Here is a 20,626-nt window from a genome sequence, read left to right as displayed (position 1 = left end):
ATAAAATCTAAATTAACATAAATTGCTTTGGAGCAACGATACTTTTCGAACATTCCTTTAAACACTTTAAACTGTCTGAGACGCAGAACCATTTCCAAAAGAAAAATCTAAATTAACATAAATTGCTTTGGAGCAACGATACTTTTCGAACAGCCCTTTAAACCCTTTAAACTGTCTGAGACGCAGGACCATTTCCAAAAAATAAAGTTTAAATTAATATAAATTGCTTTGGAGCAACGGTACCTTTCGAACCGCCCTTTAAACCCTTTAAACTTCCTGAGACACAGGACCATTTCCAAAAAATAAAGTTTAAATTAATATAAATTGCTTTGGAGCAACGGTACTTTTCGAACAGCCCTTTAAACCCTTTAAACTGTCTGAGACGCAGGACCATTTCCAAAAGAAAAATCTAAATTAATATAAATTGCTTTGGAGCAACGATACCTTTCGAACAGCCCTTTAAACCCTTTAAACTGTCTGAGACGCAGGACCATTTCCAAAAGAAAAATCTAAATTAACATAAATTGCTTTGGAGCAACGATACTTTTCGAACAGCCCTTTAAACCCTTTAAACTCCCTGAGACGCAGGACCATTTCCAAAAGAAAAATCTAAATTAACATAAATTGCTTTGGAGCAACGATACCTTTCGAACAGCCCTTTAAACCCTTTAAACTTCCTGAGACACAGGACCATTTCCAAAAAATAAAGTTTAAATTAATATAAATTGCTTTGGAGCAACGGTACCTTTCGAACCGCCCTTTAAACCCTTTGAACTTCCTGAGACGCAGGACCATTTCCAAAAAATAAAGTTTAAATTAATATAAATTGCTTTGGAGCAACGGTACTTTTCGAACAGCCCTTTAAACCCTTTAAACTGTCTGAGACGCAGGACCATTTCCAAAAGAAAAATCTAAATTAATATAAATTGCTTTGGAGCAACGATACTTTTCGAACATTCCTTTAAACACTTTGAACTCCCTGAGACGCAGGACCATTTCCAAAAGAAAAATCTAAATTAATATAAATTGCTTTGGAGCAACGATACCTTTCGAACAGCCCTTTAAACCCTTTAAACTGTCTGAGACGCAGGACCATTTCCAAAAGAAAAATCTAAATTAACATAAATTGCTTTGGAGCAACGATACTTTTCGAACAGCCCTTTAAACCCTTTAAACTCCCTGAGACGCAGGACCATTTCCAAAAGAAAAATCTAAATTAACATAAATTGCTTTGGAGCAACGATACCTTTCGAACAGCCCTTTAAACCCTTTAAACTTCCTGAGACACAGGACCATTTCCAAAAAATAAAGTTTAAATTAATATAAATTGCTTTGGAGCAACGGTACCTTTCGAACCGCCCTTTAAACCCTTTGAACTTCCTGAGACGCAGGACCATTTCCAAAAGAAAAAGAAAAAAAAATCGAAACCGAACAAAGACATCGCACACCATTGTCCTCGTTGCTATTTATCCGCGTTGCTGGGAAATTTCGCTGCAGATTCGCCGGCATATTATATCAGTCGCCTTGTTACCAGTCGCTCGTTAAATATTCATGTAACGTTTCCGGTGAATATCCATCGACCGACCTATAGAGGAATATCCGCACGACATCACAGCGAAAACATGCCTCGTGTTCCCTTGGCTGTATCGGCTCGCGTGTATCGCGCACAGGGATTATAGAAAGCATGACATTATTGCGTGAACGAAATGGCGTCATCTTTGCCGTAAGACGCCTCGTCTCCAAGGGAAATTCACTGCCAGCCTGAATTCCGCGTGACACTGTGGCTGGCTGTATACGTTGGCTCCGTTTGCTATAAACAATTTTTACGTGCCCATTGTATACGTTGTATAGAACGTCTCGACATTTCGATCGTATGCAACGAGACATACTACTGTCATCATTATACATCGATACAATTTCCAAACCATCTGAAAATCTATAGAGAAATTATTTATGGCAAACGTGTTTTCCGTAAGAAATTCCTGTACTGCGTGAAAGCCATCTTCAGCGTGTTTGCACTAAATACTATTATTAATTATTAATCATTATCAATTATTAAGCAATCAGATTTTCTATCTAATCTCATTCAAGACGACTATTTATCTGATATTATAGATATTAAATAACCAACGAAATTGCAAAATGTTTCATGGAACGTACACACACAATGAACGAACATAGCATGTTCTTACGGAGAATCTAAAGTGTTCGAACATCTTTACTAGTCTGTGTAGGTTATATGTAGTTGGTTATATTTGTCGCAGTATATGTTTGATTCTACCGTTTAATTATAAATCGTATTATGTAAGTGATATTAACGCAGAGATGATACAATTTTCTTGGAATTATTTCTCTCCTATGAGAATGGCAGCGATGATAGGAAAGTACTATAAATACTAGGACTTTCGGTTTGGTTCTCTGGAGAGCTCTGTGGAAAAAGGGAAGTGTGAAGGGAAAAAGGAGAAGGAAGCACAAAGTGACACGAAGAAGGGAAAATAAAGGGTGAGAATACTAGGAAAAAGAGAAAGAAAAGCGAAAAGAAGTCAGGAACGAGAGAGGTACGAATCAGAAAAACTGGAGGAGAAGAGGTTAGGAAGTCAAAAGCGCGGCAAATAAAGTAAGGTAGGGAAACGACAGATGGCGTCAAACAGAGGAAGACCGAGGAACGCGGGTAAAGCGGCAGATAAGGCAGATTTTAAAAACACATTGGATAAATACAGCTTGTAAGAAAAAGAGACACCAACCAGGGAGAGAGGAATGGAAAAAATAGAGAAAATGGAAAGAGGATTTGAGGCAATGATCAAGGAAATAAAAGGGATATTCGAAAAACAAGTGGAGGAAATGAAGGGGGAGATGAAAGAGGAAAGGAAAAGAAGTGAGGAGAGCCAAAGAGAGAGAAGAGTGGGAAGGGGAAAAGAAAAGGAACTATTGGGCAGAATTAGAAGGACAGAGCAGAGAGAGAGAAAAGAAGAAGGAACATAGTAATCAAAGGAGACTGGAACGAAGAAAGCAATGAAGGGACAGTAGGAAAAAATGAAAATAGGGGCAGAAGTAGAAAGAACACATATGCTAAGGGTGGGGGACAAAAACACAAAATAAATATAAATACTGTTGAAGTGGTCACCGCTTCTAAGGAAACTCTACATCTGGTCTTTTTTAGTTTTCTCAAGCACTGAAGCCATTGACAGCGACGAAGACAGACCATAAACAGTAGACAGGCGACGTTGGCTTCGGGGTTTCCAGTTATTGGGTAACACAGCTAGCGTGCGGATCTGGACCAGCTCAAATTGTATTCTTACTTATAATTACACTCCTATTTAAATATATTTTCTACCTTACAATTTATCCACGAGTTTCTCTGTTTGCACATCGAATAACCTCAACAAATACTAAAGAAGATACTATTTAATATGATGGTCGTTATGGTGAGAAACGATTTCCCCAATGGTAAGCAATGTATTTCCTTTTTAACCGTGAAACAATTTTATCGAATTAATCGGAGCGAAAAAAGCCTGATAAATTCACCGGCAGATAAAGATTCCTTTCTGCTATAGGGAAAATAATTGCTGCAACTAGTTGTTTGCGATGAAATACCGTTTGACCGTTTGCAATAAAAAAATAAAGGGCCAGCGTATCAGTTAGAAATGATAGATTTACTGCCGCGTATTTAAACACGTCGAGTTATTTGGCGCGGCCAAGAGAATCTGATAAACGTAGCGAGCGATAAAAAATTCTTTTTACCGGCTAGAAAATAATTTCTCCGACTGGATATAACCGGCGAAATATCGTTTCATTCTCGGAAACAATGAAGGATGATTAAATCCTGCATTTTCAATTCTCAAACTAACAAGAATTAAATTATCGCTTTACAATATCCGTTACAAATGATAAAAAGTAGCCTTAATTGGCAAGTAGACTGTGCACGTTTATGCAGATTTCCATTTTTATTGATACGACTAGAGAAATTTAATCGGCGATATTCGTTCCAATCGTTGAACCAAGATCACAGGAAATAAACGCGACGCATTTTCTCATGTTAATGCTTTCTATATGTAAAAACGAGCATTTAACATGAAACGTAAAAATTCAGAACTAGCTGATAAATTCGTGAAATTTTGTAGAGAACAACAAAGAAATTTGTAATATAGTTTTCTGAAATATTTGAAAGCAACGTCGTTTACATAGAAGAGAACGCGTATTTAATGCAAAAATCAAACACAACGTTTCTCTGTTATTTCGGGAATGTTTTATTTCAAACGAGCAAATGAAATTGCTTTATTATTTTAAAACTCTCTTTTGTAGAATCAAAATTTAACTCGTATACGTTATACGTATATTTAATTTGCATATTGCGTTTCTCCCCTGTAATAAGTACGTGGACGTTATACTTGAAATATTTGATACATTTTTGCCTATTACGTGCATTATTGATATCCGATGTCTAGCAACGAATGATCCAGAGTCAACGATTGTACGATCGGTCAGAGGAGATTTGATCGTCGAATAAAAATCTTCGTGCAGCTTTTCACGCATAATAAATAAAGCGCATCGCGCCTTGGGAAAAGCACCACAGCTACACCGACTTTGCGCTATCGATTAGAGCAACTTGCGTCACATCACACGAGCTTCATGCGCCCTCAGGTTTCAATTTGTCGTTAGAAAATTCAACTAGATGTTTGCACAGCTTACGCAACGAAAGCCAAAGAAAAACGGTACGAACTGTATTTTTAAAGATCAGCTTTACGCGGAATCAAAACGTTTTAAATCAGAGTTAGAATATTATTTTTTTTAAACAGCTGCTTAAAAGCTCAATTAATACAAAATTCAGTGTCAGATATATCTCGTCGGAGGAAACATTTTTCTTACATTGCTTGTTTATAATATCCTATAAACAACGGCAGAAAAAAATGCGAAATTAAACATTTTGGCGGGTTTGAAAAAGAAATAAACTTTAAGGTGCTGTAACAATTATTTGAATAAACTTTTTGATCAACTTTTTTAGTTCACCCAGAAGAAAAATATATAATAATTTAATCCTTTCTTGGATTTTTGTTTCAGTCAAGAATTACAAGGTGGATAACAGCAGCCCATGAAATAGGCTTATAATTCTTTTTTTACTTAAAAAAAAATTTTTTGTATTCGTTAAATATATACAAAACCATAGCTCAAAATTCGATAACTTCATTTCTTTCTTTCTCTTCTAAAAAAAAGTCACAAAAAGACGCAGTTTTGGAACATTCTAATTCAGGACACCCGTTGAATTTTATTTAATTTAATTAATTTTATCCCTCAAAATCCATGAATTCATCTTCGTTAAAGATCGACGTTAATTATACCAACAAACTGTCATCACCTATCATCATACGTTCAATAATTGGCAAAATAAAGAAAACCGTTTCGACAAATTTGGCCACTTGAGCCTTAAATAATGCCGTGCTATTTCCCAAAAATAAAACAAAATTCCTACCGGGACGTTTGCCGAATCTGTCGAAGAAACCGGTCAGTTTGTCCAACTTTGGAATATTGATCGGGCCGCAATGTAACCTCTGGGCCACGATACGAGGCGCTAGATCCCCGGTTTCAGATCAATTTCACTGGAGACGACGCGGTGGGACGAGTAGTTGCACAGCTCGTGGCAGATTCGAGGGATACTAGCCAGGGCCACAAGTTAGTTACGTTGTTAGCGAAGGGAAATGCAAGGGATGGTACGTGTCGGAAGCCAAGGTTAGGTTGGACGACCTGTTCCACCGAGGGTTGCACCGGTCGAGGATTCATCCTGAAACCGCATTCCTTGCGATCCCTAGACGAATCGGTCACCGAGGTGCAAGGCGATATTATTCGGCCAAATGCTTCATTCATATTGGAGGAAATTAGATCTCGTTGAAAGATTAAAAAGGCTAAAACGACGTTTATTTTTTTATAATGTTGGTCTGGTCTGGCGATGGGACGTTTACTTGTTCAGCTACTTTTTCGATTATTTTTAAGCGTAGAATTGTAAATAGACTTTTGCTTTACATTTATTTACATTAATTAGAATTGTCGGACGATCGGGAAAAGTGAATTTTTATATTTAAGTTGCCCAAACGTTTCTTTCGTTTTAGAAGGAAATAATTTCTTCTTTTATATTATTCCAATTTGCATATTGTTTCGATAGAAGAAAATGGATCATACTTGATTCATTATATTATTGATTGATTATAAAATATTATAAAGTAACGTAAAACAAAAGACGTTGTGCATCTATTATTTGCTTGTAAAACGAAAGGAACTTTTATTTAGATAGATACTACTCCAATATGCATATTGTTTCAATAGAACAAAATTGATCATACATAATTCGATGAAATAATATAAAAGAGAAGACGTTGTACATCTATTATTTCTTTATAAATAAAACGAAAGAAACTTTTGGGCAACCTTTTATCATGTAGATACCTTTTATGAATATTATAGAAAGGTGGAATGTTTTAGATATTTTTGCAAATATACGCTGTAATAAGAAATTTGCAAATTCAGAAGAATTACGACATAGTTTACAAAAAGAACGAGATTAGGATATTCTAAATAAACTTATCGATCTGTATTTCTGATGATAATTTAGTAAAGCAAAGCGTAGAAAATATTGCGATAAATTGAATTTGTAGAAAGGAATTTTTAATATATCGTCCAAAGTTCACGATTCAATGATACGTATTATTTCTCCATTTTGGAAATTTCAATTTCGTTATAACGATTGAGAAATAGAAATTGGAGGGACAACGTTTCCGATAGAATGGATATTCTATGGGATATTCGAGTTAGAAGATAATTTATTTCCTACTACGTTTATACAGTGAAATATATTTGTTGTTGCGGCGCAAAAACGACAATCCACGATTTACTGTGTTAGTGATTTCCAATTTTCCGCTTATTTCCGCTGCCGAAATAAAATCAGGATGCAACGAAATCGTTTCGTTACGACCTACTATATCGCTAACATTTGACTGACGCTATCTCTCTCGAAAACAACGTTCTCGACAGCTAAAACAGGCAAAAATATTCCAAGCAAGATTACCTTTCTCTTCGTATTTTCGAAGCTTCTATTTTAATCCTGCTGGTTCTCAAATTTGTATACTCCAATGCAGCTTTCGTTTCAACAAACAGCGAAGCTTTCGATATTTTCTGCTTCCAACTTGCACACGATATTCAGGCAAGAAATCATACAACGTCGACTGAGAGTTTGCCCCGTGTGTTTTTCAAATTTGGAAAATCCTTTCATTCGATAGGAAAATGCTATCGCGTTCAAAATGACGAAAACTATGCAACAGAGTTAAGAAATAATATTGGGATGGCAACTAAGTGATTGCGGGTTTTGTCACTACCATCTAATGGCAAAATCCGCAATCAATTAGTTTCCAACCCAACAGACGAACGAAAGTACGTGGACGAATTAAAACAGAAATGGAAAATTCATATTACAAATATCAAATTGGACATTAGGTCCGACGAGTAATTACTATAATAATTACTATACTATTAAAGTAATTAAAATTAGTATAGTATTAAAATAATTATTATTTTTGTGACTTAATAATCGACAGACAACATCAGGATTATACGAGGATTATAAAGTTCGACAATTGTGGAAAGAAAATTATTAAAAGCGATTAACCCAATAACCCAATAATAATAACACGAATCTCACTCGCCACGTGCCTATCAGTTTTTCAATAAATAAATGCTACGAATATATAATACTTTCCAAGCTAATACGTTAAAAGTCGAGGCATAACATTGGGAAACCAAAGGAGCTGCATTTATATTCCACATGCTTCTCCAAGTATAATATATCTTTAGTATAATATATCTTTTACGCTTTCGAGATAACCATGAAACAAGAACGGATGAACAGACACGATATTCTTGAGAAAAACCAGCTAAATAAGTATCCTGTTTTATGTGCTGGCATATACATCATGATCACGAGGGAGTATCTGCCAGCAAGCTTATTACGTTATTCGATCTATGTGAATTTCTGCTGAATAGAGATGTATCTGGGTGTCGTTAATATCAAGAGCTGTCAGCTGTCATAGTGGAACGTCTACTTCTTGGAGGAACCGCGAGATTAAGGTTGATAGGATAGGACTCGTGGATTGATTAGTGGCTCGAAATATGTCGATAGAAATTAGCAAGGAAGGTTCGCAGGTATGCGATAACTTCAATCGAAACTGATTGCTACGGATTCGATCCAAGTCTCGTTAATTGCGTTCGTATAATATATCGTACACAGGGTATTAAAAGACAAAGTGCGAAGCTGAAAAGCCTGCAGCTATTGCCGAGAGGAGTGAGAAAATCAATCGATATCTATCGATGAAAACCGTCAGTTTAATCTGTCTTGTGTGTTAAAAATATTTGAAAAGTTTCCTCCATTTTTATAGAGAAAAACGTAGTTGAATTATAGTATTGTAATAACGAAATAAATAAAACAAGCAGAATGTTTGCAAGTATATGTGTAATTAGTATATTTTACCGTGGCTTGATGCAAAAAGTACCAATGTCGATATTTATCTGCCCTTTCAAATTTCTTTTTTAATACGAGAAGAGAGAATCAAAGATATCTGAGTCTTTCATCACGTTTTACATTTTTCGCAGACAATTTATTTTCTGAAAAATGTTTATGTTAGCTATGTAGATGTCGTTATAATCATTTTTGCATAGAATCAGAAATTGTCGTTTTTTATACAGAATTTGTATCGTTTGTTTCAAACGTCTGGAAACTCAATACCAATCTCCATGTTTAACTCGTTTTTTGCAAAAATATGACACTGCCCACTTCTTGCATCAAGCCATTGCTGTATCGAAATTGCAGCAAATCACGTCCAATTACTCTCTGTTCCACGATAATAATTTTTATATTAACAAACCTTTTTTTCCACCGTGCTACAATATTTTCTCTCGTTTCTGTAATTACTATATCCTTTACATTCTGCATTGCCCGTAGCAGTTACAGTAAGCCATTAAAGTCTTGGAATTTTATCTCTCAATATCCCGCATAGATGGCAGAAAAATAAAGTAACGTGGTACTTCACGACGAAATGGATGTATAGGTACATTTTTAGGATTTACATTTACGACAGCTACATATCTTCCAAATTTGAACGTATAAAAGCCAAGTGTTGGCAATAAATATTCATGAGAGTAGAGAACCTCTCCTTATGAAACTACTGAATTACAATTACGTTTAAAGACGTCGAATGACACCTTGGAATATTTATTACATTGTTATTCTACCTATAACTTACTTTTATTTTATGCACTTTGATTTCAACCTCTTCTCTGTGAGAGCAATTCGGATTGTTAAATTTTTTCTCAGACAAACCAGGAGTTACGAAACTCGAACGATATCAAATCGAATCGCTGATTGCTGCAAGAATAAAAATCATCGAAACGAGCCACTTTCTTTTGGCAGTTGCAAGTGACGCTAAATCACCGACGACTGGACTATCAACAATGTTCTCTTCGAACTTGCTGCCTCTGCTGACATACATTTTTTTGCTTGCAGAAAATTACAAGCGGAAAGGGGGTGATTCTACGCGAAAAAAGAAGTGGAAAATATAGAATAACAATTTTTCGTTTGAGGCTTTGTTTTCGAGAAAATCGACTTTGAATTTTCGCTCGGTACGCCTGCACTTTATCACGTCTCGTTATAACGGATCTCACTGTAGATCGTTGTCTCGATAGAAAAATTAAAAAAAGAAAAAAAAATTAAAAAAATAACGTCAATCGAGACAACGATCTACAGTGCGATCCGTTATAACGAGACGCGATAAAGTGCAGGCATACCGAGCGAAAATTCAAAGTCGATTTTCTCGAAAACAAAGCCTCAAACGAAAAATTTTTATTCTATATTTTCCACTTCTTTTTTCGCGTAGAATCACCCCCTTTCCGCTTGTACCACCAGTTACCAACCACCCTGTATATTCATATTGGTGGAATGAAAGTGAGACACATTCGCAGAAGTGGGTCACATCCGTAGAATAATTCTCGGCAACAACACGAAAAGCCATACGGCGAGTGATTTATGTGCCGAAGACAAAGAATTTAAAGAGTTTGAAGCTTTCCCGTTTCAAGTATTACAAACGACCTTTGGCCTGGCTAAAGTGCAAAAGGGGAGCGTACGGTGTTCGCCTTAACAGTGTCACGATGCACCCTCGCTGCGGCTTTCCATGTACTTGCCTGTGCCTGCATTTGCCTGGAGCTGTCGAAGTAAAGTTCCTGGCGAGTTGCGGCAACCACAAGTTGCTTCGTGTAAGCTGCAAGTTTCCAGCTAGATGCGCAACGTTATAGGTGGATGCATAACCGCAAGGAACTATGCCATGGCCTATAACGTTGCCTTTTGTTAAAAGTACTTTGACCGTGGCGCTCGAAATTTATATCTTCGGCATCCTCATGGATTCGGTCGTCTACGTTATCCTGTTGTTCTGTCCATATAAGAAAATCGAAATCCTTCGACATTTTTCCGCGACGTGACAGAAAAGAAAGAGAAAGAACGAGGATAAGGAAATGGCCACAGTTTGCGAAAAGAGAAAGCAACTTACAAAAGAGAACTGCGAAATTGGACTTCGGCTCAAGATTGATAGCTATTTATGGACCAGAGAACACGTGTATGGACGATTCTGTGAAACCAGATTTCCAAAATTCGATGAATTGGACTTTTTTTTGGAGATTTTTAGATCGTGGGAAATGTGAAATTAGGTTTGAGCCATGTGGCGTGGTAAAATCGCTAAGGAAATTTAGAAAGTGGATATTCTCGACTCCTAACTGTTGGCGAAGAAACAGACATTGAATTTTTCTATTCGTCTGATTTCTAGGATACCGTTGATCGAAGTATCACGTTAGATGAGTAGCAGGTGGAATTTCTCCGGTTACTGTACGCTCCATTATAATACGTACAGCTCACCTGAGTTACACGTGCGAATGTAGAACTTTATACACTAGAAACACTGGTAATAATTGCATCTGCTGCTAGAAATGCTTTGAATTACAGTTTTCCAGTGTAATTTCGTAGCAAGTGGAATTCCTTTAATTACGATATAATTAGAAAGCTCTAAGCTTTATTCAGATAACTCCGCAACATTCTCAATTTTCCTCTCTTACATCACCACGTGTATATACATACAGATTTATTAATTTCCAAACATCGATCCATTGACTCTTGGTGGCAAGTAAGAAACTAATTGTAAGAAGCAGAATTTCCTCGATTAGACCGACGTGGGAATGAAAAAAGTAAGGAAACTGTATGGACACAAAATTTCCCAACGATATTTGCTGCCTTAGAACCTGTTTAATTTACACGATAGGAGGACTGATCGAATAAGTCTGAAGCTGCGTAATAAAACGTAACAGAATGCAACTGAGCGTAGAAATCGGTTGCCAGTGAAACCATCGTCGTCCTCGGTCCGATGATCACTGTACCGAGCGCACTATACGACTCGATTTCTTCGAGAACGTCATCAGAGATCGATACCACTGCGGAACGTTTACGTTGTATCAAACGCGGAAGAATGTGGACTCGTTGGATTTGCAATGAAACAGTTGCGCCGTGTTTTTGCACGGCGGTTAACAGCTGACTGGAAGGAGTTGTGGAGTTCGTTGCACCGGAAACTTGGCACACCGGTAGCCGAGTAATCGAGAAATATATGTATATTCAAAGTTATTTCGTGTTTTCTTACCCAGAGCCCCACCGTGCTGCAGCTGTGCAAGAGTTACGATATTGGTGTCGTGGTTACGCGACCCATTGCTACACCCCGAGCTTCGTAGACGAGAATTTAGAGAGAGAAAGACAGAGAGAGAGAGAGAGAGAGAAAGAAGGGTAGAGGTAGAGTGAAAGAGAAAGAAAGAGAGAGAGAGACAGACAGACAGAGCTTACTCGCGAGGTGAGAGAACCAAAAAGGGGACAGTGTACGTCTTTCCATGTAACACATTGTATATGTATGTTTATGTGTATATATATAGATGTATGGTAGGAATGTGTGAGGGTACGTGTACGCAATGTAGGTGTAGGTACAGGTGAAACGATCGTGAGACAAGCTGAACTGATGGAACGTCGATGTTGCATGTCCAAATTTTCTTTCGATCTTCTCGCACTGGTCGCCGATGCACCGATAACCTTATGCACTCCTCCCATAGCTGAAAAGACGATGATGACCCAGCGACGTTTCGTGGCCTGTTATTCCGCTTAACAACAAGGTTAGCCGCTTGTTGCGTAGATCGCTCGTTGCGATGCAAACGACGCTAAATTCCTACGAGTCACGTTATTCTGTATGCAGAGTGTTCGCGCCACGTCGAACGAAGATTCTGGCTCTGACGAATGTTCGTTCGTTTTGTCATTTGCGTTAGAATCTCGTTCTGCCCTCGTTGCCCGTTTCTTTTCAGCAAAATCTCCTCCCTTACGACTGATCGAATTTTAAATTATCGCCGAGTTGGAAATAGCTGAAACAGCACCGCGTTACGTTTGATCCGCTGGTGACGTTGCGCCTATCTTGGAAAGATCATTCGTGCACGTTAGAAGCGTGAACATTAACTTGAGAAAACGAAGTGTTGGACGATTTCAAGCGTAGAATGCAGATACCTGGTACGAACGATGTTTCGATAATTTCGATAATTAATAGCTAATTAGGTCGATCCATCATCAGCGAACGCGATATTCTATTCTCGTAACAAATTAAAATACGTAAATTATACAAGCTATCGAAGATACGGTAATAAATATAGCGGTTTGATAATGTGGATAGTTATTAGCTAATTAGGCCAGTCGTTCGATGAATCTGAAATTTTGTTCTCGTAACTTTGATAACTGATTCAAGTATTATGGATGACTGTTGCAGTATTAAACAGGGATTATCTAAAGTACGTGTATCGTATTATCGAGTACATCGTTAATATAAGCTACAGCTAAATGTCTTAATTAACGGCTAAATATTTTAATTAACGACCAAATAGTCCAGAGTTTCCATTCTACTTCAGCCAATTAATTCTTTGTCTCTGTTGTTTCGAAGTCGGGCTTGTCTTAGTTCGCATGTTCTTCCAATGCATTTCCCACGGCTCAGTTAACTGCCAAACGAAAATCAGCGTTTCAAAGTCTCAGCAAATTGTCCCTTTCGATAATTCAACAGTCCAATTTTCCATTCCAGTCGATTCATTGGTTTAAACGTCGAATCGAAAAAAAGAGACTCAAGATGTGGCCAAAATTTCTGTTACACGCGGTCAAAAGATCATTCTTTCCGCACAAATAAATATAAACTCGAGAAAATAGAGATTTTCCATCAACTTTTTCGAATTTCACCGATGCAATTACCTGTAACGTGTTACATACGTAAATACACCACGTACAGAGAATTTTAATTAAAGCGGCGTGATCAAGCGCAATCCAACTAAATGATCATCCTTCTACGCGGATAAAAGTCTACGTTAATTCCACAAAATCGTGAAAAAATCTGATATTCGTAATTTTAAACAGTTTGACAGAGTCCTGATAGAAGATATATTAGCTGAACGTTACAGATTACGTTCGAAATTGATTTTCTCGAAAGCTAAATCTCCGATGAAGACACTTCGACGCTATTTTTCCATACTTTTGACCTACTTTTGTGCAAAGAAATGGCCACATGTACCGTTATTTTCGAACTATACCTTGCTGTTGCATATCGAGAAAGGAAAGGAGAATTAACCAGCGACTTGGCACTTTCAATTTCAATTCGATTCGATCGTATCACGAACTACTGCGCGCTGCGAGTAACAAAGTTTCTTCAAAGTTCGAAGTTTTAAAAAACGGAAAACTCTGCACATCGCAGATAAGAAAATGTTCTCGCCTCGCAATGAAAAAGATGAGTCGTCACCAAAGGACTAAACGTAACGCCGAGAATAATTTGTGCAAGTATCGTGGCTAGTTGTCAGCGAGAACTGGCGACGAAACCTATCGACGTGAAACGGTTGTCTTCCACTTTCCCCAATTTCCCGCGAACGTGTGTGTTGCAGCAAAGTCTATCGAAATAAAAATGCGAATCGTCGTCGATGACGATGGCCAGCCGGTGATCGAGGGACAAACATGGTCCGTGTCGCGTTCACACATGGAACGCGGTCCGTTTTCGTCCTGAAAGAACAATTAGACGTAGATTTTGTTGCGTCAACATGCAGGCGGTGCGATTCGTTCCGTTCCTCTTTTCTCATGCATTCTTTCAAGTGCATCGAGCTAAAGGCAATTGTCAGACGCTTATTAGTCGCTCATTCCACCAGGCACAGAGGATGAGTTCGATGAAATGAGTATATCTGTAGCCGGGTCCAAGATTCACGTCGCGTCACGGTTAATCAAACATCGAGCGATTCGTCTCGCGAGCAATTAATCGTCGGATGGAAAAGTCAGCCAACGTTCGACCGTAGCGTTCCGCAAACTCTACGACTCTACGATTTTTCTTCCCGTTACAACAGTTTCGCGCTAGACACATTGACAACGATCGATTTCGTATTATACGACGATAGCATGTTGATGATAATGAACGCGAGCAGACGCGTGTCGGATCCAACTTCTTTCTTGCTTTCGCGCGCAATTAATGAGAAATTGGATTTGAAGGAAACGCGAGCGCGAGTATCGCGACGATGGCGTAGATGAGGTCGGCGATCGTGACGAGATGAGTGACAGTGATGACAATAACGAGAGGAGCGAAGATTATTGCGTGCATGTGCAGTGACCAGTGGTGTATACCTATGAAGGCTAGGCTTTAAGATCGTGAGCAAGATCCCCACGCGTGAACTATATATACAAATCGTGACAGACTTCCTAACCATTCCACAAGAAAGCCCGCGGGGAAGCGAGGAAAAATCGGCACGACGACGTGGCGAAAGCATCCGAATTGAAGCACGCGATGCAAGTGGGGGATATTCCATCGACTCTTTCCACGTGTTCCACGTTAATAACTTTTTCAACTTGCCTTTTAATTCTTCGCTAGCGAAAATATCAGCTTTAAACCGCTGTTATAGTAAAACACGATTCGGTTCGTTTTATTGTAGACCGTTGGAAAAAATTCGATGGAAAAGGTCGGTCTGTAGGAAAAATTCCATCTGCTCGAGTGTGCTCTCGGTAGCGAAGCTAACCCAGTTGCTGCTGCTTGATCATTCAAGTCGTCGAGAAGCAGACTGGGCTAGGGGGCGGGATGGGTGGTTGGGTTTCAGGGTTGCAGGCCATAATCGAGAAACTGGATGGCAGTTGAGGAAGAGAAACTGGAAACTTTTCATCGTCGTGCCGATTTCCCCTCGTTTCCACCGCGTCGCGAGTCTCTCTCGACAAAAAAGATAAAGAAAAGAAACTAAACAGAAGATGGAAAGAAAGAGAAATATATATATAGAAAGAGAGAGAGAGAGAGAGAGAAAGAGAGAGAGAGAGTGGAGCAGGGTACGTGAGTGGTTGGTGAAGAAAAGTTGGTGCTCTGGTGATCGCTCCTCGCTAAAAAGCTAAGTTTCGCGTGAGATTTAGCCAATTATATACGTATATATATATATATATATATATATAGAATAATTATACAGGTGCGTATCAAGTGGCCGGGCGAATCAGCTTCAAAGAGAGCGCGCTTTACGGCTGCGAGCTCTCTGTTGTGCTTCATTCAATCAATCTTTCTTGCTTTTTTTTCGTTATTAAATTCATTTTTTTTTCTTTACTTGCTTTTTTCTCAATCGTTCATTTCTTTTTTTTTTTGAAAGCTTTGGATACTGAGGCTTACCAGGTGGGACTCTGGGCTGGTGAAGGTAACCACGGCGCCGTGAAGTCGCCTTGCACTTATTGTCGCCGCAGCCTTCTTAACACCCGTTGTGTAGATCCAATTGCGTGAGTTCGGCCCGATTTTCGACCACGACCACGAAGGCGCGCAAGAGGCAACAACATTGAGAATCGATTTTAGAAATTTCGTCTGTTTTCGGACGGCTAGTCGAATTTCGGATTTCTCCTCGACTCTTTGGTTCTCTCTTTTTATTTTTTTTTCAACTTTATTCTCTATACGCTCGTTACCTTGGTCTGGCTAATTCGGGGGATAAATTATATTCGTTTGAACGACAGACAGGCGCACGGATCGAAAGAAAGTTGCGAATAATTAACGCGTCGCGACGCTCATAGGTTGTTAAGGAGGGTAATCGTGGGAATGCGAAACGTTGACGAAAGGGTCGCGTTATTTCGATTATTCTCGAAATACCTAAAAAAAAAATGCAGTCCTGGAAAAGAAGATGGATTACTGATCGTTGAGTCTGCTGATGGTTTGCTTCGTCCTTCCGATGCTTCCTGATAAAATTCCGTTAGAATTATACTTATCTAATCGACTTAAATAGTAGCCTTAGTTAATTAATTAATTATCGTTAATTGATGAATTATTCTAAACGCATCGTGACGATTTACAGCTATTCACAGCGATTTTATATAAATTTTCCCGAGGTTTGGATGATCGAGTTCGCTTTGTACGATAATATTTCTCTCTGGGTAAAAGTTAACAGCAATTTTCGAAAGGAAACACCAAGTTTGAGGAAGAAAATATTAAAAACCCTGCAATTTGACGAATTTATCTGTTCTCGAATGAAACCGGGTGTATCGAATTGGAAATTGAAATCCGTTGAAAGTAATATCCCAAAACGTTTTCCTAAAACATTTCCCGAGGACTTTCACATTTCCCGAGATATTACACCGCTCTCAGTTATTAACAGAACTACCGAGTTGTAATTCGCAGCTAGATATGTTCAAACACGTATGAAAAATCAAGTTTCTGTAATGCAAATAAATAAATATCTGGTATAATAAATAACGTCTGTAGGTAACGTAATTATAAATAAACAATGAAACTTTTATAACGAAAATAAATCAGTATCTACGTAATATAATAATGTTTCCATGTTTTTAGCAATTTCAAACATGAGATATATTGCCAATTGGATGGATTTGCTAATTCCACGATTTCCCTGCTTCTTCTTTCTTTCCAAATTTCCCGACTTTTCTACGCAACAGAAGCGAGAGTTGCTTTCGACCAAACTTCATTTATCCTCTGTATCGACACACGTTGTTCGATGGTTTCCGGCCGAGACTCGCGAAACAACAATTAGCGCCGCACGACCGACTAACTTCGAATCGCTGCGGACCAGCTCGTTATCCGCGTCGCTGTAACCGACAACGAATTCGAAAAGAGAAGTGGAATATAGCGGGAATTTCACGGTATCGCGGATTTATTGGGCCGATTATTTCCAGATGCCAACGCGCGTTTGATTATCGGCCGACATTCGCATCGTTTCACGCGGCTTACAATGTCTGACGTATGTACGTCGAACGGCGAATAAATTATCGTGACTTTATGGCCTTAAAACGAATCCCATCCTGCAATTCCGCTCATTGAATTTCGCGCGCGCGTTAATTCTTAATTAACGATGCCTTCCAATTTCCACATCGCCATTATGCTAATTTATCGTTGCAGTTGTACGCTTTCGTTTAAAATTCCATGTTTTTCGCAGCAGGCGCGCGGTTCCCTTCGCGAGACGATTATTGCGATCGACTACATGATCTGCGTTTAACGCAAAAATCTATCAATTTATGTATATCGTAAGCGATAACCAACAGTTGGTTAATTTTATTCTTCGCTGTAAATGCGGCGAACAGTGTAATTCCGTTTTAAAGTGGCAACGACTTTTGTAATGCATTAGTTGCATCAGAGGATCGAATGCTATGAATACGATGCGGATTTATGTTAAAGTACAAGACGATAGAAATGATTTTAATAATGAAAGTAATTAATAACGAAGAGAGTAGCTTATTAGTGATGATTAGATGGTAGGATGTTTATACATTTATGGCAAATTTCAATGCACCAAAGTATGCACGTAATACTAAAAAATGTATTAGTTGCTAATTTATAGTTCCTAATTTTTAGATTTTTAGATCCTAGAGGTAGAATAAGCAAGGTAGTGCAATGGAATAGAGTGGAAAAGAGGGGAGGTAGACATATAAGAAGAGAAATAGGCGTAAGAGATGCAAAACCGAAAGTTCGTCCAAAGCCGAAAGGCACGGAGTAAACAATAATAATAATAATACTAAAAAATGTACAGATTGCGGAAATAATAGACGATTATGATATTCAGAAGAATGAAAGAAAATTCGAGAAAGTTAAACGATATAAATTTACATAAACGTTCATAGACTGGCGATGAAAAGTCACAAGTGTTCGCTTTTGATGATTTTAATAATGAAATTAATTAATAACGAAGAGAACAGTTTTATAAGTGAAGAACATTAGTGATGATTAGATGGTAGGATGTTTATGGCAAATTTCAATGCACCAAAGTATGCACGTAATTCTAAAAAATGTAGACATTGCTAAACGATATAAATTTACATGAACTTTCATAGACTGGCAATGAAAAGTCACAAATATTCGCTTTTACTTATACAAGACGACAGAAATGATTTTAATAATGAAATTAATTAATAACGAAGAGAATAATTTTATAAGTGAAGAACATTAGTGATGATTACTAGGATGTTTATGTATTTATGGCAAATCTCAATGCGCGTAATACTAAAAAATACAGATTGCGGAGAAAATAAAGGATTATGATATTCAGAAGAATGAAAGAAAATTCGAGAAAGTTAAACGATATAAATTTACATGAACTTTCATAGACTGGCAATGAAAAGTCACAAATATTCGCTTTTACGTATGCAAGACGACAGAAATGATTTTAATAATGAAATTAATTAATAACGAAGAGAATAATTTTATAAGTGAAGAATATTAGTAATGATTACTAGGATGTTTATGTATTTATGGCAAATCTCAATGCGCGCAATACTAAAAAAATACAGATTGCGGAGAAAATAAAGGATTATGATATTCAGAAGAATGAAAGAAAATTCGAGAAAGTTAAACGATATAAATTTACATAAACGTTCATAGACTGGAGATGAAAAGCCACAAATATTCGCTTTTACTTATACAAGACGATAGAAATGATTTTAATAATGAAAGTAATTAATAACGAAGAGAACAGTTTTATAAGTGAAGAAGATGTTTATGGCAAATTTCAATGCACCAAAGTATGCACGTAATTCTGAAAAATGTAGATATTGCTAAACGATATAAATTTACATAAACGTTCATAGACTGGCAATGAAAAGTCACAAGTGTTCGCTTTTGCGTATATCAAGGAATTCCCATAAAGAACTTTGCAAGAATATTCGAAGGTATCGATAAGTTAAGTTAGTGATACGTCGATAAAAATCAGAAGATATATTTGCTGAAGCAAGTTACGAGAAAATTACTGGGGACGATATATCAAACACTTTCTTCCACGGAGAACAAAATATTGCTATGAAATAGACGAGGGTAAATTATGACCCGCCGTGAATCTTCCTAAAAGATAGTAATACTTAGAGACTAAAGTATGTCAGCGGAGTAATATTTGGTAAATCGGAGGATGGTTTTGTATTTCAGTGAATTTCGAAAATTTTCACCTTAATTAAAAGGAAATTATACAACGATCACTACGCACTTTAGCTCAGCGTTTTAATATTATCACGTGAATGCAATGCTGCCGATTTTAATTCTTATTCTGCCGTATCGCTGTTTCATATCGTAACGAACTCGCGATTACTTTAACAATTAGTAAAATCTTCGGTCTGGAAAACGTTCGTTCGATATATGTACACCCGTTATGAATTCTCGATAATACGAGAATCAAAGAGCAACGAGAAGATCGTGAATTGCTATTATAGTGCGATGAATAAAGAATTATCACGGATAAACGAACGTAGCAAATAATAAACGATGATCACGATGCACGCGTAATTGAATATTAAAAATCAATGCGCCGTGGAAATAAAATGTAATCGTGGAATTCGATTTGGGAATTCAGATGATAATTTAAGCCGGCTAAAATTGTTATACGTATCGTAATTACATTTTATTTATTTCGCCAGATTTTAAGCATTTTTATTGAATTTCCATGCTAGTGAGAGTGTCTCGTTATAATTGTCACTATATCTATTTATCATTATTGGCCACGAGATTATAATTTTGTCGATACTCGTGACCAGAAAGAAAAAGATTGAAATATGTAAAAATGCACAGAATACAGAAAATATTCAAAGTAAAATACTATCTCTAACAAAATAGAAAAGAATTTATTTCTTCAACGAAGTATACGAAAATTTACATTTGCGTGGACGTCAGCAGTCTACTGATAACTCTTTACCGATAATCTCAATACAATCAATTAATTAAACAATTACACAAAAATATCCACAAACCGTGTAATTTTTCACCATCACAACGCAAGGTAAAAGGTCATAGTCCTCTACGCAACTTTAAATGGGAAAAACCAAATTCCTTCAAACTTAAAAAATACCTAGGAAAAGAAATAGGAATTTTAAATGGCATTTGTTCTAGTAGAATGATCGACATAGCTCCGTATGCTCGCGCTGTACCAAAGCCAGTTCGCAATTATTTTTTGATTCGCCATTAAATCTCGACGAACGAGGCTCGAAGCACGCTCATTTCTGTGCAATCTAGTCGAGACATTAATTTACTTTAATAGCAGGGCCGGGTTTATGATTCGATTCGATTGT

The 20,626-nt window shown here is 37.5% G+C and overlaps 1 protein-coding gene across 11 annotated transcripts in view; it reads right to left on the bottom strand.

Moving 5' to 3' along the window:
* The window catches only part of Nrx-1 (neurexin 1), a 629,819-nt gene that overhangs the window by 181,777 nt on the left and 427,416 nt on the right, over positions 1 to 20,626 (bottom strand). For 7 of the 11 annotated variants that reach the window (XM_069131031.1, XM_069131033.1, XM_069131034.1 and 4 more), the window contains one exon: positions 15,756 to 15,830. The exons of 3 other annotated variants lie outside the window; for them this stretch is intronic. In XM_069131031.1, coding sequence (XP_068987132.1) covers positions 15,756 to 15,830 — 75 coding nt within the window. The remainder of the gene's footprint in view (positions 1 to 15,755; positions 15,831 to 20,626) is intronic. One more of the 11 variants, XM_069131032.1, reaches the window with a different exon arrangement.

This window comes from Bombus flavifrons, chromosome 17 (assembly GCF_040668555.2).
Source record: "Bombus flavifrons isolate JBK064 chromosome 17, iyBomFlav1_principal, whole genome shotgun sequence".
NCBI classification, from domain to species: domain Eukaryota; kingdom Metazoa; phylum Arthropoda; class Insecta; order Hymenoptera; family Apidae; genus Bombus; species Bombus flavifrons.
The sequence above is the reverse complement of the archived record's forward strand: the minus strand, read 5'-3'. Positions and strand labels throughout refer to the sequence as shown.